The following is a 27,303-nucleotide window of genomic DNA, read 5'->3' on the forward strand; positions in this document are numbered from 1 at the left end:
TCAGTGCTGTGCCTTTTCCTGAATCCTGACTGAAAAGTATCAAAGATGTTGTTATTTGTAAGCCTGGCTTCTAGCTGGTTGGCGACTGCTTTCTCAATAACTTTTGATAGGAATGGTAAGTTTGCCACAGGTCTGTAGTTGGTCACAGAATCAGGATCTAGTGATGGTTTCTTCAAGAGGGGTTTTATGATTGCTTTCTTTAGTTCTTCTGGGAAAAGTCCACTTTGCAAGGAGCACTAAGTGCTGGCCTGATCAGCTCTGGGCACTGCATTAAGGATCCAGTTGGGCCAGGATCCAGGTTGCAGGTAGTGGGGCGGAGACTTTGAATGAGAATTCCAAAATCTTCTTCACTCAGAGTGTCAAAGACTTGCCATGGTGGTACAGTAGGAGGCATATGCAAAGTCCAGTGGTCAATTGATGTTGTTGGTGTAATGCTGGCACGGATGGCAGACACCTTGTTTGTGAAGAAGGCAGATAATTCTTCAGACCTTTTCCTGGAGAATGTGGTTGGAGCTTTTAGGCAGGAAGGATTGCAGAGTGATTCCACTGTGTGGAAGAGTTGAGCAGCTCTGTTGTTGGCTGTAGATATTATAGATATATAGTATACCACCTCCAGTGGTTTGAGCTCCCCCAGTATTTGACAGGGCTTCTCTGTTTTGTGGTCCATCAGCAGCTGGCAACAACTTGAAATGCCACTAGATCTTTACTGAACTGTGAGGTCTTCAAGACCCCTACAAAGTGGCATGTAGCAGTGGTATGGTGCAGTAATCTGAACCACCAATAGCATAACTTCTTTTTATTAAGGCCATGGTAAGTATTAAGTTGGCAAAATACTTTTTTTTGAATGAAGTAATAGAAGTACCTCATTTTAGACAAGGTCTTATAAAGCATTCATTTACAAATAAGGCATTAACAGCAGCATGAAGAGAACTTTTTTTAACAACTTAAGGACCAAAGGTGTACACCCCCTTAGTGACCAGACCCTTTTTTTACAATTCAGTGCTCTGCAGCTTTAACAGCTTGCTGCAGAGCCATACAGCTTAGCACACATATGGATCTGTCCCCCTTTTGTTGCCACCAACAGAGCTTTCTGTTGATGGCATCTGATTGCTGCTGCCATTGAGTTTTTTTAAATTAATGTTAATGTTTTTTTAAATAAGAATATTTTTTGTAATTTCTCTCCAACCCCGCCCCCTCCCCCCACCCCCCGAGATCCAATCAGTGATAACCTCCCATAGGCATCAGCTATGAGAGGGGATAACATTGTGGGCCACTCGAGGGGACAGCTTCACCACTAAGCTGTCCCCTTACAGTGCTGCGCATAGATCGCAGCACTGCATAAAGTACAAAAAAGTTTATTTATGATCGCTCTGTAACTAAAGCGAGGATGTGCGCATGTCCAAGCGCTCCATCCCGTTCATCTCCACCCCAGGACTGGACGCAATTCTGCATTAGGCGGTCCTAGCTCCTGGGGAGCCACTCTGCGGCCATGATTATGTGTTAGGCAGTCACAGGATGGTTAAAGGGATACTGTAGGGGGGGTCGGGGGAAAATTAGCTAAACTTACCCGGGGCTTCTAATGGTCCCCCGCAGACATCCTGTGCCCGCGCAGCAGCTCACCGATGCTCCGGCCCCGCCTCCGGTTCACTTCTGGAATTTCTGACTTTAAAGTCAGAAAACCACTGCGCCTGCATTGCCGTGTCCTCGATCCCGCTGATGTCATCAAGAGCGCACAGCGCAGGCCCAGTATGGTCTGTGTCTGCGCAGTACACTCCTGGTGACATCAGCGGGAGCGAGGACACGGCAACGCAGGCGCAGTGGTTTTCTGACTTTAAAGTCAGAAATTCCAGAAGTGAACCGGAGGCGGGGCCGGAGCATTGGGGAGTGGCTGCGCCAACACAGGATGTCTGCGGGGGACCATTAGAAGCCCCGGGTAAGTTCAGCTCATTTTCCCCCGACCCCCCTACAGTATCCCTTTAAATGAGGTTATAGCATGACCCCTTTTAAGCAGGGAACACTAACTATTAAACTGGCAATAAGACACCAACAGAAAAATATTTTTTTTCAAAAGAGGTAACAGTGAAAGCCCTTTTTATGCAGAGCATTGAAAAAATGTATTAAAAAGGCAAGAATACACCAGCAGTAGTTTGTCCTTTTGTTTTACAGGACCTCACTTAGTCAGAAATCTGAATACAAAAATACAATAGAAATGCAAGAAGCAGAAGTTTATGAGGTGGCAGCAATATACTGTACCCAGGCTTTGTGCCACCTCAAGACCTTGGTGCAAAAGTAGAACAGCAATGTGGTATCAGCAACAGTATAATAAGTAACAACACTTCATCAAGGCCTTGGGCCCACCCAAAAGCTGGGAAAAAATACTGTTCAGCAAATATTGAAGAGAGAAAGCTGCGGGCATTGCAGTACATGAAGGTCACAGGAGGATGGCTGCTGGGTTGTTACAGGAGTGGTACGCTCACTTACGGAGATACTGCATGCTCTGACCTGTGAGTTAATAACAGTATGCAATGGAGGAAAGAGGTGAAGGTCGGCACTGAAATCTTCAGTATTTATTAGATATGAAAAGTAACAAGCAATAAACAAGTGTTGGGAGCGTAGATGGTACAAACAAGTTGAAATACACCTGTCCTGGTGAGCAGGCAGTGGGTGGGTAGGTGCAGGGCACTGGTAGCCTCAAGGCTGGCATGTACCAGCTGGCATACCACCTGATCAGAATCGGGTCAGCTGACCCAGCACTCAGGAATTGAAAAAGGGCCACTGTGTTTGCTGTTCATGAAAGTATAACAGTATTAGCTAAACCTTAACATGTTCAACATTTTCTTAAGTGAGGAATATTATTCATACATTACTCTGCCATATGCAGTTAATTATCTGAAGAGTACAATGTTCACATACCTTTCACAAATGACACTCCTGATCTACCTAAATACGACAAACCCTTTCCTTCTCCCACTGTCTCTAACCTGCTACAAGCCCGATGAATTTGGGCAGTACAGTATAGCTTGGTTGATTAAATGTGCCTAACAATACAATTTGCTGAATGATAGTTTATGGACGATAATTTGTTTATACGAATAACCGTTCGTAAAAGATCGTTCAGCAAATTGTATCGTTAGTGGCCACCTTTAGAGTGAATAATATTGTACTGCTCTGTTATATTTTTGGATGCTCTAGAGACAGATTTCATGTAGTTATGTAATTGACATTTACAGTCACAACGAAAGACATTTGAATAACTGGACAAAAGCACTTTCCTTACGCAAAGTCTGACATAAATAAAAAGAATCCTATTGAGTCGCTTGACACCAAACTAAAGGTGTACTAAAATGCAGTCTTCCTAGATAAGTATAGTCATTACCAAACACCACTTTGGCTATAGCACAGACATGTGCTTTTGCTTCTACCTTGGCACAAACTGATACCTTGCATATTTAAATTACCGGAGTAGATTATTATCAATACTCTATATTAATTATATAAATTATGTATGAACATATGGCTCTGCTACCTGCATAAAGGTAATTGCAGAGGACATATTGCAGAACATTATTTTGATTTACAGCCTAATCATTTTTGTCACTCAAGACTGGAAAGAAAAAAAGAACAAACAAATTCAATAAATGACCTGGCCTTGTATGGTTTATGAACTGCAAAATCTGCTCGGTTGCAATAAAATCAAGTTTTCTAATCTGCTAACTCCTTCTGTAAGTAAATGCAAAAGCTAGGACACATTTTATAGTGTTATTCCATTTAATAGTAACAAAAAAAACAAAAAACAATAAACTAAATTGAAGCTTTGCAGGTTTTTTTTCCCTGAAGGTTGTACATCAATTATTATGTATACTCTAAATAACAAACTTCCGATTTTGCATTCTATTTGTGATAAGTATAAAAATTAGGCTTTGATAGTGTTTTTTTTTTCTTTTTTTGTTTTGTTTTGTTTTATTTTGAAAAGTACTTTAACAAACAGTTACTGCCATTGTAATTGAATAAATTGTAAAAACAAAAGTATTGTACAGCAGGTAATTAATTCTATTTCATCTTTGTTTAATTTGCCATGTAAATGTATACTTTCTTCAATAAAAATGTGATTTGTACTTGTATGTTACTGTGTATGTTTCTGTTTTTGTGACTATATTTTAAGATTTTTAGCAATATAAATCAGGCAGAGGAGTCAACATCATTCACATAAAGGAATATTTTAGTGCATTTTCAATGAGAAAATACACACTTTTAATTTACTATGAATTTATTTTGAACATTTTACTATCTTCCATGGCAGATATCTTTCTAAAAAAAGAAAAAGCCTGATTTTAAACATGGGTTAGCAAATTAGCACTGTTTAGCACTGTTTATTTGCTTACAAACATATACGTGTTGGTTTAGGTGTACCTAACCTTGACTAGACCTCTTATCCTGGACCTTCCTCTGGGAAAAAATATTTATCTTAAGATAATATATTACATGATATTATTGTAATTTTGTTATAATTATGAATAATATTATGCATATTAATTTAAAAACTGAAAACATTGAAGTAGTTGCATTGTAGCTGTAAGCCTGATTCACAAAAGTTTATGAGTTTGTGACAGTGGACAAAATGCTTTCAGAGCAATACACAAATTATGTAACACCATAAATTACACTACACTAAAACATATATTTTTGCTCATATTACGTATGTTTTTTATTGACTACAAAGCACATTATAAGAACAATGTATAACATTTGTTGTATGTATGGTGTGCATACACTTTTTGCATAAAGGGGTTCTCCAGGGGGGTTTGAAAATAAAAACAGACACTTACCTGGGGCTTCTATCAGCCCCCTGTAGCTGTAATGTCGTGCGCCGTCCTCCACCGATCCGCTGTTCCCTGCCACCGGCACCAGGCAACTATTCGTCTAACAAGACGAATAATGCCCGCTCCCGCTCGTGTCATCAGAAGCTTACTGCACAGGTGCAGTCATTTTCTTGTACTGCACCCGCGCAGTAAGCTTCTGATGACATGCGCCATGGCTGCACAGCTGCAGTTGGATGGGATGCCACGCTAGACCGGGGCCAGCGGCGGGGAAAGTAGGATCGGAGGAGCACGGCGTGGGACATTACAGCTACAGGGGGCTGATAGAAGCCACAGGAAAGTGTCTGTTTTTATTTTCAAACCTCCCTGGAGAACCCCTTTAAGGTTTGTTATGCAATTGTGACTGGGGTGGCTTGTGTGAAGAAGAAACCTTTTGTGATATGATTTGAACAATGACCTATTTAGGTTCTTGTACCTGATTTTACTGCACTAAAGAGCTTCTTCTGCCCATGTGAACACTGGATGCATTCTCCTTTGCTACATTAATACACATTTGATTACTGGGATCATTTGGGCCAACCATCTCAAAGGAAACCAGAGACAAATAATAGCTGAAGTTCTATACACACCTAGGGCTTCCTCCAGCCCCATCCACACTGATTGCTCTCATGCCGCCGTCCTCAGCCTTCTCCAGCTCTGGTACCAGGTCCCATAACTTCGGCCAGTCGCAGCCAGTCTGAGCAGGTGCAGTGCACTCTCTCCGTCTCTCTCTCTGGTGGAGAATAGTACTGTGCATGCTCAGACTGGCCACGACTGGCTGAAGTTACGGGATCCGGTACCGTTGCTGGAGGAGGCTGAGGACAGCGGCATGTGGGCAATCTGTGTGGATGGGGTTGGAGGAAGCCCCAGATATGTATAAAACTTTAACTATTATTTGTCTCTGGTACACTTTAGATCCTTTAACCACTTCCTGCAAAATGGATATTTATAAACATTCTATTTGGGCTCCTTTAGTGCAAATATGACATTTATAATAAGTCCAACTATTTCGCTAAAGCAGACGCACATCAACCCATGGCATGAAGTCGTTAAGATCTGTATGAAATAGTTTTGAAAATCTTTGTAAGAACCATAGTGTTGGACTCCTGGGCTAGGCATCACATCATATACAGTTATTCAGCTTCTTAGCCTCCTGGTTTATACTAGTTGTGGCTGTTACAGAATGGAACACTTAGCATGTTTTGCATTTAACCAAGTTTGGCTACTACTAACAATGGTTGTAATGTGAGGTAGTAACATAAATGTGCAATGTGTAACCTTTAACCACCTTAGCGGTATGGACGAGCTCAGCTCGTCCATTACCGCCAGAGGGTGCCGCTCAGGCCCTGCTGGGCCGATTTTGCTGAAATAAAAAGCAGCACACGCAGCCAGCACTTTGCCAGCCGCGTGTGCTGCCTGATCCGCCGCGAGAGGGTCCCCCCAGCCGCCGGAGCCCTGCGCAGCCGGAACAAATAGTTCCGGCCAGCGCTAAGGGCTGGATCAGAGGCGGCTGACGTCAGGACGTCGGCTGACGTCCATGACGCCACTCCGCTCGTTGCCATGGCGACGAAGTAAGCAAAACACGGAAGGCCGCTCATTGCGGCCTTCCGTGTTACTTCTGGCCACCGGAGGCGATCAGAAGAACGCCTCCGGAGCGCCCTCTAGTGGGCTTTCATGCAGCCAACTTTCAGTTGGCTGCATGAAATAGTTTTTTTTTTATTTCAAAAAAACCCTCCCGCAGCCGCCCTGGCGATCTTAATAGAACGCCAGGGTGGTTAAAGAAAGACAGCAATGGGATGGGAATTCCATATTTCTGCCAACACAGGTTCACTTTAAGTAAATGGGGGATATGCTAAAACATGTAAATTCGGACTATAAATTGGGTTCAGTATATAGCCCTTTAGTTAGTAGGTTGATATGTATTTTAAAAGTGTTATTCAGAGACCTGTCTTCAATCCTGCTGAGGAGAAGTGGTCTTCACAAACTGTCATTAGGACTATTATGCTATGGACTGTTATGGACTGTGATATTTAACCATGGCTGAAGGTAATTAGCAATGAGGTGAATGGCACCAGGACTCAACTGACAAACGTGACTTTAAAAAGATGTGTATATCTGCTCAAATCACATTAATTATACAGATAGTTTATACTAGTAATTACACATCTTTGAAACACAATTAGGATTTGAAAAGACCACCAATTAGATACAACCATAATATGGCACAGTGTAGGCTTAAGCCTCACAGCAGAATAAAAAAAAAATAACTTTTCAAAGATTTCTGCCTGGCAAAAGTGCAAGGAGGGATTTCTATACTAAACACAACTTAACAGTATGTTTTTAAATTTGTTTTAACATGTGAACATGTATTTCTAAATACTGGTGGACTTAATTACATTTCTGCTAAAGCATTTTTGAAGAGTCACAAAAACAAAACAAAAAATAACACTTCTAGTTTAATAATAGGTTGCAATGGTTACTAATCAGAGCTATGTCCCGACTCCCTACTCGAGTCATAATTCAAAAAATAATACGATTTGAAAATAAATACTCTAGCTTGCACCAACAACTACTGTTGTCTCTTCTACAGTGTATATATTGTCTTTTCACTTAACTGTCCCTCAGAGGAACTCATAATCGAATCCCTGCCATAAGGCCCGTACACACGCTCAACAAAACTGCCTGATTGTTGTCAGACTTTAGTCTGTTTTAGACTGTTGGACAACAATCAGGGATGTGTACGGGTGCAATCGACTTGATGAGCGACTAACAACAGGTGTTGCGCCCAATCCAACTGTCGGATCTATGTTGGCCTACGTTCGTCTGATATTGTGCAGATGGTCTGTGTGTACAAGCTGTTTGAATAACTGTTAAATGACTTGTACTTGTTTTCAATGTGTAGTCCGTCATTCTGCTATCATGCACAACAGTGCAGTTTCTAGGCTAAAATGCACCCAGGCCGAGGGTGTAAAATTTGCCCCCCCCCCCCCCCCGAAGCAAGGTGTGGGTGCCCGCAGTATAGGTTAGCCAGGTCTAGTTGCACTCAGTATAGATTCCCCCAGTATAGGTAGCCCAGAATAGGTACCCCCAGTATAGGTAGCCAGGCATAGGTGAGCCAGTATAGTTGCCTCTGGTATAGGTTAGCCAGGTAGGTGCCTCCAGTATAGGTAGCCAGTATAGTTGCCCAGAGTATAAGTAGCCAGTATAGTTGCCCCCAGTATAGGTTAGATAGGCAGTCGCCCCCGGTATAAGTTAGATAGGTAGGTGCCCCCAGTAGGTGGGTGCCTCTAATATAGGTAGCCAGAATAGTTGCCCCTAGCATAGGTTAGATAGGTAGATTCCCCCAGTATAGGTTGGTTAGGCAGGTGCCTCCAATATAGGTAGCCAGTATAGTAGTCACCTATATAGGCTATCTAGGTAGGTAGGTAGGTAGGTGCCCCCAATACAGGTTAGATACGTTAATGCTCCCACTATAGGTTAGATAGGTAGCTGCCCCCCAGTATAGGTTAGATAGATAGGTGCCCCCCAGTATAGGTTAGATTAGGTAGCTGCCCCCTCATTATAGGTTAGATTAGGTAGCTGCCCCCCAGGTTTGATAGGTAGCTGCCCCCCAGTATAGGTTAGATAGGTAGGTGCCCCCCAGTATAGGTTAGATAGGTAGCTGCCCCCAGTATAGGTTAGATAGGTAGGTGCCCCCCAGTATAGGTTAGATAGGTAGGTGCCCCCCAGTATAGGTTAGATAGGTAGGTGCCCCCCAGTATAGGTTAGATAGGTAGCTGCCCCCCCAGTATAGGTTAGATAGGTAGCTGCCCCCCAGTAAAGGTTAGATTAGGTAGGTGCCCCCCCAGTATAGGTTAGATAGGTAGGTGCCCCCCAGTATAGGTTAGATAGGTAGATGCCCCCCAGTATATGTTAGATTAGGTAGGTGCCCTCCCCCAGTATAGGTTAGATTAGGTAGGTGCCCCCCCAGTATAGGTTAGATTAGGTAGGTGCCCCACCAGTATAGGTTAGATTAGGTAGGTGCCCCCCAGTATAGATTAGATTAGGTAGGCTCCCCCCAGTATAGGTTTGATTAGGTAGGTGCCCCCCAAGAATAGGTTAGATTAGGTAGGTGCCCCCTCCAGTATAGGTTAGATTAGGTAGGTGCCCCCCAGTATAGGTTAGATTAGGTAGGTGCCCCCCCCAGTATAGGTTAGATTAGGTAGGTGCCCCCCCCTACAGTATAGGTTAGATTAGGTAGGTGCCCCACCAGTATATGTTAGATTAGGTAGGTACCCCCCCAGTATAGGTTTAATTAGGTAGGTGCCCCCCAAGAATAGGTTAGATTAGGTAGGTGCCCCCCCCCCCCCCAGTATAGATTAGAATAGGTAGGTCACACCTGCTGAGTAATGTTGGGCGAACATCTGGATGTTCGGGTTCGGTGCGGTTCGGCCGAACATGCCCCTGATGTTCGGCATGTTCGAGCCGAACCCAACCCAAACATGTCCCTTTGGGGCCCCTATAGGGTCCCAGCATAAAAGGAGAGCATGCCCCGAGCGCGGGGGGGGGGGGGGGGGGGGTCGGAAATGCCCCCACCCCTACCCGCTAAGCTCTCCCTTCTGCCGGTACCCTATAATTAAATTTAAGTGCCCAAAAGTACCTGAGGAGGAGGAGGGCAGGAAGAGGGAATCCGGAGTTCTTGGGCACTAGTACCATCTGGTGCTTCCGCCCTCTCTTGAAGCACTTCCTGTTTACATTTGAAGTCGCGTCAAGAGGGCGCAGAAGTACCGCGATGACGCGAACGAGGGTACGCGTCATCTACATGATGACACGTACCCTCGTACGCGTCATCGCGGTACTTCTGCGCACTCTTGACGTGACTTGAAATGTAAACAGGAAGTGCGTCAAGAGAGGGCGGAAGTACCAGATGGTACTAGTGCCCAAGAACTCCGGCTTCCCTCTTCCTGCCCTCCTCCTCCTCAGGTACTTTTGGGCATTTAAATTTAATTATAGGGTACCGGCAGAAGGGAGAGCTTAGCGGGGAGGGGTGGGGGGCATTTCCGACACCCCCCCCCCCCCCCCCCCGCGCTCGGGGCATGCTCTCCCTTTATGCTGGGACCCTATAGGGGGCTATGTTCGGCCGGACACGGGCAGCGTGAGGTGTTCGGGGGGTGCCGAACCGAACCCGAACAGGCCAAAATCCAGGCGAACCCGAACAGAACCCGAAACCTGCTCTAGAGGTTTCCCTCATCCTCCTTATCAGGCTGTTCCAGCACTGGGACCCCTGAAGCCCAGCCACACCGAGGCTTTGCAGTAGCACAAACCTGCTCAGGCTTCAGCAGAAAAAGCCAAGCCTAATCAGCTCTACTCCAGTGTGCAGGCCCAGTGCAGCTCATGCCTGAGGAGTAGCCAGGGCCGGATTTGTACTCTTTACCGCCCTAGGCCCACTATCTCCAGCCGCCCCATGATTACAGTGAGGTTAAAGGAGTCATCTGGGAAAATAATGTAAAATAAGCGCTACTTACTGGGGGCTTCCTCCAGCCCCAAGCTCCCAGCATGTCCCTCGCTGCAGCTCTGCACGCAGCTGTTCGCCGCAGCTCCCTCCTGGTCCCCGACGATGACGTCAGAGCAACCTCCAGGTCGCACTGTACTACATGTGCGCGAGCGGCGCTGTCAATCACCTCCACGTGGGCTGGAGCGGACAACGCAGGTGCTCCAGCCCATGTGGCGGTGATTGACAGCGCCACTCGCGCGCGCGCAGTACAGTGCGACCTGGAGGTCGCTCTGACGTCATCGTCGGGGACCAGGAGGGAGCTGCGGCGAACGGCTGCGGGGAGAGCTGCGGCGAGGGACATGCTGGGAGCTTGGGGCTGGTGGAGGCCCCCAGTAAGTAGCGCTTATTTTACATTATTTTCCCTGATGACTCCTTTAAGATAGGGTTATCCGACATAGGGAAGGGGGTGGTTAGGGATACTCATAGATCAGGCATATCTAAAGTTAGGCAAAAGTAGCATAAATATGCTTAGTGGAGATTAGGGCCACAATCACAGTGGTGTGTTACACCACCTATGTTCAAATTGTGTCAGGTTGCGGTATTGTAACATACGGCATACAGTGTGTTACTACTAAATGCTTGCAATCACAGTAACAGTGATGCATGCTTTTAATTGACTGTATACTTCACTGTATCCGACACAAGGCTAGCCTAACATGCAGCACTGCTGTCCCGATCTGTTGCATTCCTGCTGTCACAGGAAATGCAAGGCCCACTGTGAATGTGGCCTAAAAGCTAGGCCCTTTGGCAAGCTTGGTTAAGGCTACAAATTTGAGAATAGAATTACGGTGGATTAGGGCTCAGTGACATATGGCTATGTAGTCTGTAACATACTGCAGAAGATGTTAGTGTTATATAAATAAATATTAATAATAATATGGTAGGACATTAGACTATGCCTATGGTAGGATTAGATTGTCAGCTCCTCTGAGGGCAGTCAGTGACATGACTATGTACTCTGTAATGTGCTGCAGAAGGTGTCAGTGCTGTATAAATACATAATAATAATAATATGGTAGGACATTAGACTATGACTATGGTAGGATTAGAGTGTGAGCTCCTCTGAAGACAGTCAGTAACATGACTATGTACTCTGTAAAGTGCTGCAGGAGATGTCAGTGCTATATAAATACATAATAATAATATGGTAGGACATTAGACTATGACTATGGTAGGATTAGATTGTGAGCTCCTCTGAGGACAGCCAGTGACATGACTATGTACTCTGTAATGTGCTGCAGGAGATGTCAGTGCTATATAAATACATAATAATAATATGGTAGGACATTAGACTATGGCTATGGTAGGATTAGATTGTGAGCTCCTCTGAGGACAGTCAGTTACATGACTATGTACTCTGTAATGTGCTGCAGAAGATGTAAGTGCTATATAAATACATAATAATAATATGGTAGGACATTAGACTATGCCTATGGTAGGATTAGAGTGCGAGCTCATCTGAGGACAGTCAGTGACATGACTATGTACTCTGTACAGTGCTGCAGAAGATGTCACTGCTATATAAATACATAATAATAATATGGTAGGACATTAGACTATGACTATGGTAGAATTAGAATGTGAGCTCCTCTGTGGACAGTCCGTGACATGACTATGTACTCTGTAATGTGAGGGATTTACAGACTGTAAGATAGAATAGAAAAGAGAGCACTAGATGACAGAGAGGGGAAAGGAAAACACAGCATGTGATGGGGAGGAAAGTTTAGAGAGAGAAGGAGAAAATGAATTGCAGTTTCAGCTGTAGAGTTTTTTTTGGACATGCAAGGGAAAAGAAAACAGTCAATAATCAGCAGCAGCCCCCATCCCTCCTCCTCCCTCCTGTAGGTTAACTTACAGTATCTTTATTGCAGCTGATAGTAGATAACGGTATAAGTGCTGCTGCTACTTGCCTGTGATAGCTGTTCCTGTAATTATCACTGATAGCAGCTCCTGCAGTGCGAATTAAATCTCCCGGCAGAGGCTGTGTGTGACAAGCAGCCCGGAGAGGTAGGGGGCGTGGCTATACAACAGAGAGCTCCGTACAGGAAGAGAGAGGAGAGGGGGGAGGACTCGGGGAGCGACAGGCTGCAGGAATACACGTCACTGTAACCAGCCTGCAGCGTTATCACCTCCCACTGCCTCCTTACACATCCCCGACCCTGTCCGTGGCCGTCCTCAGCTATGTGTGGCAAACTCAGAAGCAGGGCGGCCGCGGATTGGTCTGGCTGGCTGCACAGGACACACTCAAAAGCACACAGACAGGACTATACTGCAGTCAAGCAGTTTCTGCAAGGGTGAAATTTGCCCTTGCTCTTTCAGGCGCCCTAGGCCCCAGCCTATTTTGGCTAGGTTGAAATCCGGCCCTGGGAGTAGCATGGACCCACTTGGGCTTCAGCTGAAAAAGACAAGCCCGGTCAGATCTGTACTACTGCACAGACACATGGCTCCCTGCACACTGAATGTGATTCCGATTCCGATTTTTAGTTGGTTTTTACTTCCGATTTTTAATCGTTACTGCGTGCTGCATTTTTTTCCTCCGTTTTTCTGTTGATTGCATTCAGGGAAAATTGGAATTGCAAATTGGAATCGGAAACGCAATCGGAATAGTGTGCAGGGAGCCCAAGGCATCAACAATGGCTTGTCCCTGGTCTTTCAGGGATGTAGCATTGGAACAGCCCATTGGAGGAATATGGGGAGGCCTCTGCATCATCTGGAGGCTTCCCTCTATTGAGGATGGAAGAAGAGATCGGGATTATCCAGAGGCTTCCCTCTATTAGGAAACTTTTTTTCTATAGGCATCCTTTTAAAAGCATAATGAAAGTAGAGGTATTTTATTATTGCTGCACCATATAGCAAGTAGAGATGGCCCGAACGGTTCCTGGCGAACTTCCGGTTGTTCGCGTTCGCCATCTAAGGTGGACTTTTCTGGAAGTTCGGTTCGCCCCCATAATGTACCATTAGGGTCAACTTTGACCCTCTACATCACAGTCAGCAGGTACATTCTACCCAATCAGGCTACACTCCCTCCTGGAGCCATTACACTCACTCGTGTGCCTGCAGTAATTAGAGAAGGGACAGCTGCTATGCTGTAGACTCTCTCATAGGGAAAGATTAGTTAGGCTCTTGTAGGCTTGTTAGCTTGCTCCTTGCTGATTTCTTATTGCTAAAATAGCACCCCACAACAGCTCTTTTGAGAGCTAATCTTGTTCTTTTGATCTTTTTTTTTTCCTGTGTATCACACTGACACTCGTGTTGCATAGACAGCCTTGATAATTCATACTGTGTGTGTGCCACTGTCAGCGAGGCCCAGCACATTCAGTGACTACCTGTGTGTGTGACGGGTGCACATTGTAATACCCAGTACTGCATATACCTACTTGCTGTGTTCAGTGCACCCACCTCATCACTGCATATACCTACCTGTTGTGTTCAGTGCACCCACCTCATCACTGCATATACCTACCTGTAGTGTTCAGTGCACCCACCTCATCACTGCATATACCTACCTTTTGTGTTCAGTGAACCCACCTACCTACGTGAGTGCACGCAGTGTGATATACCACTCTGTGCATACCTGTTAACTGCACCTGTGTGACTGCACATTGTATTAGCCATTACCCGTGGTCACTCGCAATAGCAGATATGCCCTCCATAAAAGATTCTCGTTACAGGTAATACAGTCTATCAGTGTCATCTACAGCAGGGCCTCGAAAGTCCTCCTGTATTGTTATTTTTGGTCACTACCTTGGGATGTGCATGCCATGCCTGCTGCCTTCCTTGGATGTGTGGTAGCCGCTCCTGCTCCTTTGCCCACAGCATGCCTGCTGCCTTCCTTGGATGTGCGGTGGTGGTAGCCAGTTCTCAGGCTCTCACTCCAGACCAGAATCGTACCCTGATTCCCCAGCCATTACCCGTGGTCACTCGCAATGGCAGACTTGCCTTCCAAAAGAGATTCTCATTACAGGCAGTGAACAGCCAGCAGAAAAAGTAACACGGTGAGTTTGGTGTGTCAGTGGGAAGCAGTACTCTAATTACACTCCCTAATTGATGTATACACATGCAAGATGTTTCAAATCACTTTAGGCCTGCAATTTAGCATTCAATTTGATTTCTGTCCTTAAAACGCTGATTTGCGTCCAATCCGGATTTCCCCCCGAGACTTTTGGCATCTATCCCACTCCGCCATGCCCCCTTCCAGGTGTTAGACCCCCTTGAAACATCTTCCATCACTTTTGTGGCCAGCATAATTTTTTCTAGTTTTCAAAGTTCGCCTCCCCATTGAAGTCTATTGCGGTTTGCGAAAGTTTGTGCGAACCAAACTTTCGCGGTAGGTTCGCGAACTAAAAATCGGAGGTTTGGGCCATCTCTAATATCAAGGCCATGTTCTAAATGTAACCAATTTACCACTAACTACAGTATATTCACGTTGTTGCAAGTGGCTCCTGTAAGCCACACAACGTGAATATAAGTTACTTTCATTTAACCTCCTGGGGACCGCCTGTAGTTAATTCTACACCACACTTGTGGCTGCCTAAGCCTGATGCGGCTTAGGGCTAATTCCACCTGTTTTTAGCACTCCCGATGCGATTGCACGCACCTGACAAGGGAGATTAACCTGTCATATGACAACCAACATCTTCCCTCACGGATCATGATTTAAATGTTGTAATAACCAGGACAAATGGGCAAATCAAATGTGTAGTTTTAATCTACAGTAGCACTTATTATTTTCAAACTATAATGGCTGAAAAATTAGAAATAAATACTTTTGTTTTCCTTTTTTCCCCTTATTCCCTTTAAAATTAACACAAAATAAAATAATTCTTAGCAAAAAGTACCACCCAAAGAAAGCCTAATTGGTGGTGAAAAACAAACAAACAAGGTAGAGATCATTTATGTATGATAAGTATTGATACATTTATTGGCTAATGAATGGGAGGAGTGTGAAATGCAGACAACTGCTCTGATTTTTAAGGGGAATAACCCAGGGTAGGGAAGTGGATAAAAATGTAATGTAACATAAAATGCTGTGTAAGAAAAAGCCCAACTTGACATACTATTTTTCTCTCCACAAGGATATAACAATAGAACAATCATATAACAAAGCTGAAATAATAGAGTGATCTTACTCTCTGGATTGAAACAATTCCTTCTTGGGTTTCTTTATCTACAGAAATTTTGAAGACTCCTTGGCCATCACCATCAACAATCTTGTATTCCATTTCAGCATTTAGTCCCACATCAGCATCTGCAGCTTTTATTTTGGCCACTGTTGAGCCAACAGGCAATGATTCAGGTACATAATACTGATCAGACTCTACAGACATAAGGAAAGATTAGAAAATTGGTCAGTATTTGAATGTCAGCAATGTATTGTCTGTTAACCTTCTTATAAACAAACTCAAGCCAATCTAGTATTCTATATACCTAATATCCATCCAGGCATGCAATACCGCAGTTCAGAATCCACTAGACTAGTCCCAACAAGCATATTTTTTCACCCTTAAGGTTATTTCTGTGCTTCCATGCCTTTCTTTCTTTTTTTTTTTATACTTTATTTCTCCCAGTCAGGTAATGTAAGCCTAGTATGACATTCATTGTTTTACACAACTTTGGAATGCATTTTTTATGCTTTACAGGCATCAACATTAGTAAAAAGAAACATACATTTTTACTTATTTACTTTACCTCAAGAGACACAAAGTGTTGAGCTATATATATATATATTTTTAATGTATCTGTGATGTGAGTGATTACTCCAGCTTAGGTATGCCTACCCCCATAGTACACACAAATGTTCATTATGCCTCCTTGTGTAATGTGTGAGCATGAATCCTTGCTTTTGCATCAATAGAGAGATGGGAAGTCTGAGAAGGGTTTTACATCACACTGTGTATTGCTTTCAAGGTTTCAAGCAAGTTTACTCAAAAGTAAAAAAAAAAAAAATACGTTTGAAAAATATTGAATGGAATTGAGTTAAAAAATGTCCATATGCTATATACATTTTAGTGCTAAAGTGGAAATGCATATAGCTGACCTAGCCCTTGATGAAACAGACATTAAAAATGCACACTAATAATAAGTCTTTCTGTATTTGGCTAAAAAAAAATGAGAGACTAAGTCCAGGCTGCCTTTATGTGCCTCATGTGACAAAGAAAAGCATACTGGGAAATGTAGTTTTGTGTTCTTACTACAACACAGAACTTAAGTCTTCCAGTAACTGGCCATCTTGAGGCATGGGGCCATATGCAATTCTCTTTTTCACCTGAGTTTTCTCCTAGGAGATAATTTTTCATCTTCAATTTTAAATAACTTTCCAGCACTTTTCAACTAAAAAAAAGTACCAAAAAGTAGGTGAATAAGTACTATCAAAATTATTTTGAGCATTTTCTTGCTTTCTGGTGGCTTAAAAGGCATTTTATTGACAGGTTTAAAAATATCACCTAGGAGAAAACTATGGAGAAAAAGTGAATTGCATATGGGCCCTGCTGTGTAACCTGTTCCCTGCTCCTGCAGTCAGATAAGAATAGTTCACAATGCTGTTATCAGTGTTTATTGTATGGTCCTTATCTGACCTGCAGTCCCTAGTGTTATGGAGTCTTGCCCATGGTCTCCATACTGAATAGGCGCTGGCTTACTGAACAAGAAGAGCCGAGATTCAAACCCTTAATCAGTACACTATCCAGCCACTATTCTAACCTTGCTCAATTCAAAATATTACATGAATGTTTTTTTATTTTTCCCAAAAATATCAAATTCAAAGAGCGAAATGAACGTAGACGAGTCTTACCACATTTTTTCAAAATTGATTATTCCAAATGAACCATGTTTGATGATGATTTTAACATTTATACTTTAGCAGGAATGTACTAGTATATTTGGTACACCACTGAAAGCTCTCTGCAACTTTTAGCAAAGACATGTTTTAGTTTGAGCAATTGGTATTTATTAGGCCATTCTGACATTATGGCAATCTATACTATGCTACAGCCTCGGTCTAAAATGTTTGACAATAAAAAAACATTACTAACTTCATTACACAACACATTCACAGTATGAAATGATGTATCCTGTGCTTTGTTGTAACTTTTAACATTTATACTTGGAAAGAATGTTTTAATGTGCCTTTTTACATCCTGGCATATAATAATGAATATTACAAAAGTGCTTTGTGAGAGCTGTCGTTAAATACCAAACAGAGCTATTTTTCTAATTATGTCAGATGTTAGGAAGAATTGAATAGTCTCTATAAAACCGAGCTCTTCTTCACACTCTCTACCTTCACATTAACATTAATTTTAGTCTGTATTTCAATATTCTATGTGCTCATTGTTAGCACCATCCTTTCAGTTTCCATGCCTGCAAGTATGTTTTTTTCCGTATCAAAGATAATTCCAAAAGAATATGCAGACTTTAATGTATTCATTTGGAGTTCTTGACTTACAGCTGAAGTTAAATTCATTATCTGGTTTAATACATTTCTCATTGCAGATTGCCATGAAGTTTAAGAATTTAAAGGAACCCTATGTTAATAACAGAAGACTGTCATCTTTTCCTTAAAAAATTACCAGTTGGTCTAACACATTGGGCACTATGCTGCTAGAGCCAAGTGCACATAAGAAAGCAATTACAACATATTACAACTTCATAAAAAAAAATAATGTAGAAAAATGGGCAAGCCACTTCCTGCACTTACATTTGATGACCCTGGTCAAAAGTCTACAATACTCTTGGCAAACTATTTTGGCCTCAGTAAAAACATGTTTCATAAACAATGACAGTACTCTTACATTTCACCTAACCAATCACTTAAAATGAAATTGTCCAACTCGCACTCATGCCTCAATGCCGCACAAGCAGACCTAAGCTATTGTCTCAGGATGTTCGATATAATATGATAAACTATTGAACTATCTACCTTTTACCCCTGATTGGACATTTTATGGAATAACAGAGATAGAGAGCGCAAGAGTTCCTATGAGTAGCAGTAAAATGGCACTCCCTTATTTCCACAGTGTCTAGAAAAACAATTCTTCAAAATTGGATCTCCTCTATACTACCAACACTTATGTAGTTCAAGCTTAAACTACAAAATGTCTTACTAATGGAGTGGATAGAACCCTCCCAACAAAAGGAGACACATACAAAACACTTTTTTGAAGTTTGGGAAAGTTTTATGGATACTTTAGCAAGACCCATCAAAGAGCAAATTATAGAGTCATTTAGCGTAACGCACTGGTTTTAGAGAAAATGCTTTTACAGGATCCTCCCATGATAATTAGAGAGTTTAGGGACCACTGACACATGTCAAAAAGATTGGAAGTTGTGGGTATATTCAATGATTGTTCATGCCTGATCCTTAAGGCTACTTACACACCAGGACGTTGCGTTTTAGGGGACGTTATGGTCGCATAACATGCCCTTAACACTATGCCTGGTGCTCCCTGCTTTGGACGTCGGAGTGAGCCACGTTGTGCAGCTCACTCTGGCGTCTGTGATGCGTACTGTGCGCATGCGGCATCACGTGGTCCCGCCGGCCAATCGCTGAACAGAGCGGCCGCTCCAGGAAGTAAACACTGCACGTCACTGAGTGCAGTGAATATTAATTAGCCATGTACCTGGCCGCTCTCCGCTCCTCCCCAACGTTACTGAGCATGTGCAAGCAGTCTAACGCGGCTCTGCCGCTTAGAAAGTACTGCATGCAGTACGTTGTCTGGTGGTGCAGCGTTACTATGTAACGCTACGTGGGCACTGTGAACAGCCCATTGATTTTTCATTGCTGTGCGGTGGGGTGCGTTACAGGCTGCTCTAACGTGCGCCTGTAACGTCCCACTGTGAAACCAGCCTAAAGGAAACACGAGGTGAGAGGGATATGGAGGCTGCCATATTTATTTCCTTTTAAACAATGCCAGTTGCCTGGCGGTCCTCCTGATCCTGTGTCTCTAATACTTTTAGCCATAGACCCTGAACAAGCATGCAGCAGATCAGGTACAAGCATGCAGCAGATCAGACTCAGCTGACTCAGGTTTTACTGGATGTCTCGCATGCTTGTTCCAGGGTTAGGCAAGAAGATCAACAGGGCTTCCAGGCCACTGGCATTGTTTACAAGGAAATAAATATGGCAGCCTCCATATCCCTCTCACCTTGGGATACCCTTTACATTTCTGTGTCTATTGATTTGACAAGTAAAACTATTAGTGCAAATGTTGTTGAAGTGACCTTGCCTATTTGTGTGTTTTTTTAAAGGTGACAATTTGTTTTTCTCAGCATATGCTTGTGCTTGTGAAGGGTTATACTGATGTATTGTAATACATCCTCTTCAATAATAAATTTAAAAAATACCAGTTACTTCACTGTTGTGCTGGTAATGTTTCCCAAGTTGTTGGTGCAGAAAAAATATACAGATCAGATGACCTGGCTCAAGTTTGAGTCTGCAAGCCATATGCTTGTAAAAACTCACAAGTGTATGATTTTTTTACTTATTACTAAAACCAAAAATTCATAATTATGCCAGAACATTTAGCATTATTGAAATGTCTATGTTAAATATCTTCTACAGGATATCTGCAGTGAGAAAAATATGGGGATCATTTTATGTCCCCTTAACGTTCTTTGCCAATCAGCTGTTTGCCATACTGATCTTTTTGCTTCAGGAGTATCACATATCCCAATGTGTCACATATCCCAATGTGGATGAGGCCAATATGGATGACTGAGCTTAAAACGGAGTCAGAAAAACTTCTCTGCATACATGTTCCAGGTCATTGACTGCAAAAGTATTTAAAAAAATCAGATTATCAGCATAGCAGCAAGGTGGAGAACAATTTTAACCACTTCACCACTGAGGGGTTTTACCCCCTGAGCACCAGAGCAATTTTCACCTTTCAGTGCTCCTTCCATTCATTCGTCTATAACTTTATTATTACTTATCGCAATGAAATGAACTATATCTTGTTTTTTTCGCCACCAATTAGGCTTTCTTTAGGTGGGACATTATGCCAAGAATTATTTTTTTCTAAATGTGTTTTAATGGGAAAATAGGAAAAATGTGGGGAAAAAAATAATTATTTTTCAGTTTTCGGCCATTATAGTTTTTAAATAATGCATGCTACTGTAATTAAAACCCATGAAACATATTTGCCCTTTTGTCCCGGTTATAAAACCATTTAAATTATGTCCCTATCACAATGTTTGGCGCCAATATTTTATTTGGAAATAAAGGTGCATTTTTTTCAGTTTTGCGTCCATCCCTAATTACAAGCCCATCGTTTATAAAGTAACAGTGTTATACCCTCTTGACATAAATATTTAAAAAGTTCAGTCCCTAAGGTAACTATTTATGTATTTTTTTTAATTGTAAATTTTTAAAAAAAAATTTAATTACAAAAAAAAAAAAAATGGGGAGTGTGGGAGGTAATGAGTTAATTTTATGTGTAAAAGTCATTTATTTGTATGTGAAAAATGTGTAGGGTGTAGTTTACTATTTGGCCACAAGATGGCCACAGTAACTTTTTGTTTTAATGCGACCTCAAGCTTCCTTCCGGAAGCTTGGAGGAAGAATAAGGAGGCTGGACACGTGAGTTTTTTCTCACAATGATCGCGCTGCCCATAGGAGAGCAGCTGATCATTGCGGGGCTTAGATCAACGAACGGGAATGGATTTTCCCGTTCATTGATCTCTGGGCGAGCGGGCGGCGGCGTGTTTACTAGCGGCGGGCGGCGTGTTTACGAGCGGGAGCGCGGGCAGCGTCGGGAACGCGGAAAGTACGTGTTTCTCCGTCCCTGGTTTTTAAAGGATGGAAAAAGGGGCGGAGAAATACGTACGCGCGGGGGTAAAGTGGTTAAGTAAGATGGAAGCCTCCTCATACCACCAATTAAAGATTTACTTTAAGAGGGATAAGGTTGTTTATCTGCCTTACATACAGGCTTCAACTTGATCCACACACACACACACACACACACACACACACACACACACACACACACACACACACACACACACACACACACACACACACACACACACACACACACACACACACACACACACACACACACGTGCCTGAAATGGCTCACACACAGGTGATCAATGCCCTAACCACATTACAAGACAGCATTTCTTTGTTCCTCTATTTTATCTCTCTGCTTTTGACATGATTAATCAGCTTCCTCCAATCCTGACCCTACACTTTATCTATTAATGCAACTTCTTATTTGTTTGACTATTTATTCCAAATCTGTTTCCCTTGTAAGTGTTCATCTCCAACTGCCTCTCATTATTCCTCAAGGCTTATTTATCAGCCCTATAGTAAGCATTTTGAGTAATGACCTATTCGCTCAGGTATCAGGGGCTAGAGTATTCTCCAAACTGGATTTGCGGGGTGCTTATAATTTGATCAGAATGCATCAAGGGGACGAGTGGAAGACAGCCTTCAACACTCAAGATGGTCACTATGAGTATATGGTGATGCCCTTTGCTCTGTGTAATGCACCCGCTGTTTTCCAAGATTTTGTAAATGACATATTCAGGTATGTTTTTGGGGAGATTTGTGGTTGTCTACTTGGACGACATTCTAGTGTACTCTAATTCTTTGTTCGAACATCGGAGTCATGTAAGATTTGTTCTACAGAAACTGAGGGACAATTCCTTATTTGCTAAATTTGAGAAATGCCTGTTTGAGGTTACACAAGTTTCTTTCCTGGGTTATGTTATTTCAGACACTGGCTTGTCTATGGATGAGAAAAAACTGTCAGCAGTACTGGCAGTGGCGGCGCCACACTGGGGCTTACCCAGGCTTCAGCCCCAGCTGGCGACCTATCAGCCCCACCTAAAGCCCCCCCAGCGGGCACTGCAAGTTCCTATTTTGCTGTTCACACAGACAGGCAAAATAAGGAGGAGGAGGACTGTCTAGAGGAGGGCCTGGCTGACTGACAGTGATCAGTCTCCGCTCCGGCCCGCTCGGGTCATAGATGCTGGCAGAACCGCAGAGCAGCCCGCAAGGGTACGTTCATGGTGGGCTGCTGGCGTATACATTTGTGTCACGTGACGACGTCTGGCGTCACGTGACACGTGCAGCGCGCTCGCCTCGCCCGCCCAGGCAGCTTCAGTTGCCGCCAACGGCCGAATAGGGAGCAGGCCTGCGTTACTGTGAGTGACTGGCTGCCAGCCAGAGCCAGCACTCACACCCCCCACGGACAGCACAGCAGACAGGCAGCATGCACAAAGTCCGAGCCTCCAACTCTCCAAGGACTCGGTATAGTTGGACTGGAGGCAGCTCAGCAGCAGCAGCAGCAGGAGGATTGGGGGGAGGAAGACTGAAGGTGGGTGGACAGCTGGCAATTTTTTTTCGCACCAGCCAGGCCAGAGGTGCCCTGGGGCCCCCAGCCCACCACCACCAACCAGGCCTGAGCTGCCCTGGGGGACCCCCAGCCTACCACCACCAGCCTGGCCTGAGCTTCCCTAGGGCCCCTACCCCACCACCATCCAGGCCTGAGCTCCCCTGGGGCCCCCAGCCCACCACCACCAACCAGGCCTGAGCTGCCCTGGGGCCCCCAGCCCACCACCACCAACCAGGCCTGAGCTGCCCTGGGGGGCCCCCAGCCCACCACCAGTCAGGCCTGAGCTAGGGCCCCCAGCTCACCACCACCATCCAGGCCTGTGACCTTCAGCTCAGCCCACCAACAGTCAAGCCTGAGCTGCCCTGGGGCCCCCCATCCCACCACCACCAGCCAGGCCTTAGCTGCCCTGGGGCCCCCAGCCCACCACCACCAGCCTGGCTACATATACTGGGGACAGCTATACACCTGGCTACCTATGCTGGGGACACTGGCTGTCTGTCATTATGTGCATTTACTGGGGAAATGCTGTCTGTCATTATGTGCATGAACTGGTGAAAAGTTGTCTCTTATGTGCATTTACTGGGGAAATGCAGTCTGTCATTACATGCATTAACTGGTGAAAAGTTGTCTCTTATGTGCATTTACTGGGGAAACGCTGTCTGTCATTATGTGCATTTACTGGTGAAAAGTTGTCTCTTATGTGCATTTACTGGGGAAATGCTGTCTGTCTCTTATGTGCATTTACTGCGGAAATGCAGTCTGTCATTACGTGCATGAACTGGTGAAAAGTTGTCTCTTATGTGCATTTACTGGGGAAACGCTGTCTGTCATTATGTGCATTTACTGGTGAAAAGCTGACTCTTATGTGCATTTACTGGTGAAAGGCTATCTGTCATTATGTGCGTTTACTTCATTTTTTTAATGTAACTACGTTAGCTGGTACAACTACATTACAGTTAGCCCCGCCCACATGACGTCATGACCACGCCCAATTTTTCGACGCGCGGCACAAGTTGACACCCCCCCCCCGCCAGCCCTTGTGCTCCCTTTGAGCCCCCCCAAAAATCTGAAGCTGGAGCCGCCACTGAGTACTGGACTGGCCACCACCCAAAGGCCTCAAGGCCATTCAGCGTTTTATTGGCTTTGCCAATTACTAACATAGATTCATTAAGAATTTTTACCCTTCTAACTGACTTGACTAAAAAGGATGCAGATCCTGTCAATTGGTCTCCGCAGGCATACAAAGCTTTTTCTGACCTGAAAACAGCTTTTTGCTCTGCTCCCCATCCTCACTCACCCTGATGTAAACTTACATTTTATTGTTGAGGTTGATGCTTCTGAGTTGGGGGAGGGAGTCGTTCTCTCTCAGTTTTCCGGTCGTCCGGAACGGTTGCACCCCTGTGCCTTTTTCTCCAAGAAATTCTCTCCAGCAGAATGCAATTACGACATTGGTAACCGAGAACTGCTGGCGGTCAAGATAGCTTTTGAGGAGTGGAGGCACTGGCTAGAGGTAGTAATTCATCCAATAATGCTGGGGATACACTGTACGTTTCTGTACTGTGTATCGACCAGCTGATCCGGCCAGCTGATAATATTCAGCTGGCCCGATCATGCCGCTCGACCCGCGCCCGCTTAATTCCCGCCAGCGGACAATGGCAGGGAATCGAGCAGTGATAAGGAAGCGCCGGCGGGGACGAGCGGCAATCGATCCGCGCGCATGCACGGACGAGCGGGGATACTCCGGCATCCAGCCGCTGGCTCGATCCGGCGCATAAAACGAGCCATGTATGCACGGCATTACAGTCTATACAGATCACAAAAATCTGGAATACATTGAGGGGGCTAAAAGGCTTAATCCCAGGCAGACACGATGGGCACTATTCTTTTTTCGTTTCAATTTTGAAATTATGTAAAAACCTGGGTCCAAGAATGTGAAGGCTGATGCCTTATCCAGAACCTTTGAACCTGAAACATCTCAGGATGTTTCTCCTAAAAAGATTGTGCCCACACATTGTGTTCTGGCCGTTACCCACACTCAAGAATTTCCAGATTTGTCACTACTGCAGTCACTACAGTCTTACCAACAAGATAGCCCTCCGGAGAAACCTCCTGGAGTTGATTTTGTACCCTTGCACTTATGTCTTCAGATACTTCAGGTATTTCATGACTCTAAATTGGCAGGGCACCCTGGGGAAACTAAAACCTTAGATCTCCTGCCCTTTCATGTGTGGTGGCCTTCTATTAACAAGGACTACAAAGCTTTTGTGGCAGACTGTGCCACTTGTACCAAAAATAAGGTGTCCTGGGCTGCCCCCCCGGGGCCATCTTATGCCATTACCCATTCCATCGAGACCCTGGTCCCATCTCTCGATGGATTTTGTGGTGGACCTACCCTCCTCTGGAGGTAAAACAGTAATTTGGGTCATTATCGACCGTTTTAGTAAGATGACACATTTTGTACCTCTCCCTGGACTACCCTCAGCTCAGGAATTGGCTAAACTATTCATTACACACGTATTTTGCCTACATGGAATTCCTAAGAATATAGTGTCAGACAGGGGGGTTCAATTTATTTTATTTCACGTTTTTGGCGTGCTTTCAGCAGTCTCTTGGGTATCAAGCTGTCCTTTTCGTCTGGGTTTCACCCTTAAACCAATGGTTAGATAGAGAGAACTAATCAATCACTAGAGCAGTATCTCTGCTGTTTTGTGTCAGACTGTCAAGAATCATGGGTAGAGTATCTACCATTTGCTGAGTTTGTGTTTAATAACCTATCTAACTCATCTACCAAATTGTCACCTTTTTGGATAGTAACTGGTCAAAATCCTAAATTTACTTTCTTCCTATCCTCTCCTTCTTACCTGGTGTGGCCTCTGCAAGCTGCTCTGATAGTTTGGAGCAGCTGGAGAAATCTTCCTCTTCCTCTTTGATCAAAGACATCCCGGGCTTCCCTGTAGATGTGAATCAGAATGATGGCATCCCCGGCTCCCCTATAGATGTGGGTTGGTGTGTTGGTTCTGGCAGGATGTGCGCAGCTCAGAGCTGTCTTTATAGGCTGAGGAGGCATGTCTGATGGGGTGTCAGCAGTGATGTCATCAGCTGACACCTTTTTGCAGGAGATGCTGTAATTTCTGGGGGCTGGGCTTGTGCTCTGCCTCCTGGGTATTTAAAGAGAACCCGAGGTGGATTTGAAGAATATTATCTGCATACAGAGGCTGGATCTGCCTATACAGCCCAGCCTCTGTTGCTATCCCAAACCCCCCTAAGGTCCCCCTGCACTCTGCACTCCCTCATAAATCACAGCCTTGCTGCTGACAAACAGCTTGTCAGAGCTGGCTGTGTTTATCTCTATAGTGTCAGTCTGCTGCTCTCCCCGCCTCCTGCAGAACTCCAGTCCCCGCCTGCATCCCTTCCCTCCCTGCTGATTGGAGGGAAGGGACGGGGGCAGGGACCGGAGCTATGCAGGAGGCGGGGGAGCAGCTGAGACTGACACTACAGATGTAAACACAGCCTCACAGCACGGCTGTGATTTATGAGGGATTGCAGAGTGCAGGAGGACCTTAGTGGGGTTTGGGATAGCAACAGAGGCTGGGCTGTATAGGCAGATCCAGCCTCTGTATGCAGATAACATTCTTCAAACCCACCTCGGGTTCTCTTTAAGGCCAGAGTATTCACTTGCTCATTGGCCTTGATACTAATCAGTTTGCTGGTTCTTGGCCTAGTCAGTGAGTTTCGAGAGCTACATTAATATATTGTGTAGACGCACAATATACAGTGGGTTGCAAAAGTATTTGGCCCCCTTGACGTTTTCCACATTTTGTCACATTACTGCCACAATCATGAATACATTTTATTGGAATTCCACTTGAAAAACCAACACAAAGTGGTGTACACGTGAGAAGTGGAACGAAAATCATACATGATTCCAAACATTTTTTACAAATAAATAACTGCAAAGTGGTGTGTGCATAATTATTCGGCCCCCTTTGATCTGAGTGCAGTCAGTTGCCTATAGACATTGCCTGATGAGTGCCAATGACTAAATAGAGTGCACCTGTGTGTAATCTAATGTCAGTACAAATACAGCTGCTCTGTGAGGGCCTCAGAGGTTGTCTAAGAGAATATTAGGAGCAACAACACCGTGAAGTCCAAAGAACACACAAGACCGGTCCAAAACAGGTCAGGGATCAAGTTATTGAGAAATTTAAAGCAGGCTTAGGCTACAAAAAGATTTCCAAAGCCTTGAAGATCCCAAGGAGCACTGTTCAAGTGATCATTCAGAAATGGAAGGAGTATGGCACAACTGTAAACCTACCAAGACAAGGCCATCCACCTAAACTCACAGGCCGAACAAGGAGAGCGCTGATCAGAAATGCAGTCAAGAGGCCCATGGTGACTCTGGACGAGCTGCAGAGATCTACAGCTCAGGTGGGAGACTCTGTCCATAGGACAACTATTAGCCATGCACTGTACAAAGTTGGCCTTTATGGAAGAGTGGCAAGAAGAAAGGCATTGTTAACAGAAAGCATAAGAAGTCCCGTTTGCAGTTTGCCACAAGCCATGTGGGGGACACAGC

At 44.3% G+C, this 27,303-nt stretch overlaps 1 protein-coding gene across 3 annotated transcripts in view; it reads right to left on the reverse strand.

The window, feature by feature from the left end:
- LOC137518797 (cadherin-7) overlaps positions 1-27,303 on the reverse strand; it is a 370,823-nt gene that overhangs the window by 102,652 nt on the left and 240,868 nt on the right. For all 3 annotated transcript variants that reach the window (XM_068237112.1, XM_068237113.1, XM_068237114.1), the window contains one exon: positions 15,519-15,706. In XM_068237112.1, coding sequence (XP_068093213.1) covers positions 15,519-15,706 — 188 coding nt within the window. The remainder of the gene's footprint in view (positions 1-15,518; positions 15,707-27,303) is intronic.

This window comes from Hyperolius riggenbachi, chromosome 5 (genome assembly GCF_040937935.1).
Source record: "Hyperolius riggenbachi isolate aHypRig1 chromosome 5, aHypRig1.pri, whole genome shotgun sequence".
Lineage (NCBI taxonomy): Eukaryota > Metazoa > Chordata > Amphibia > Anura > Hyperoliidae > Hyperolius > Hyperolius riggenbachi.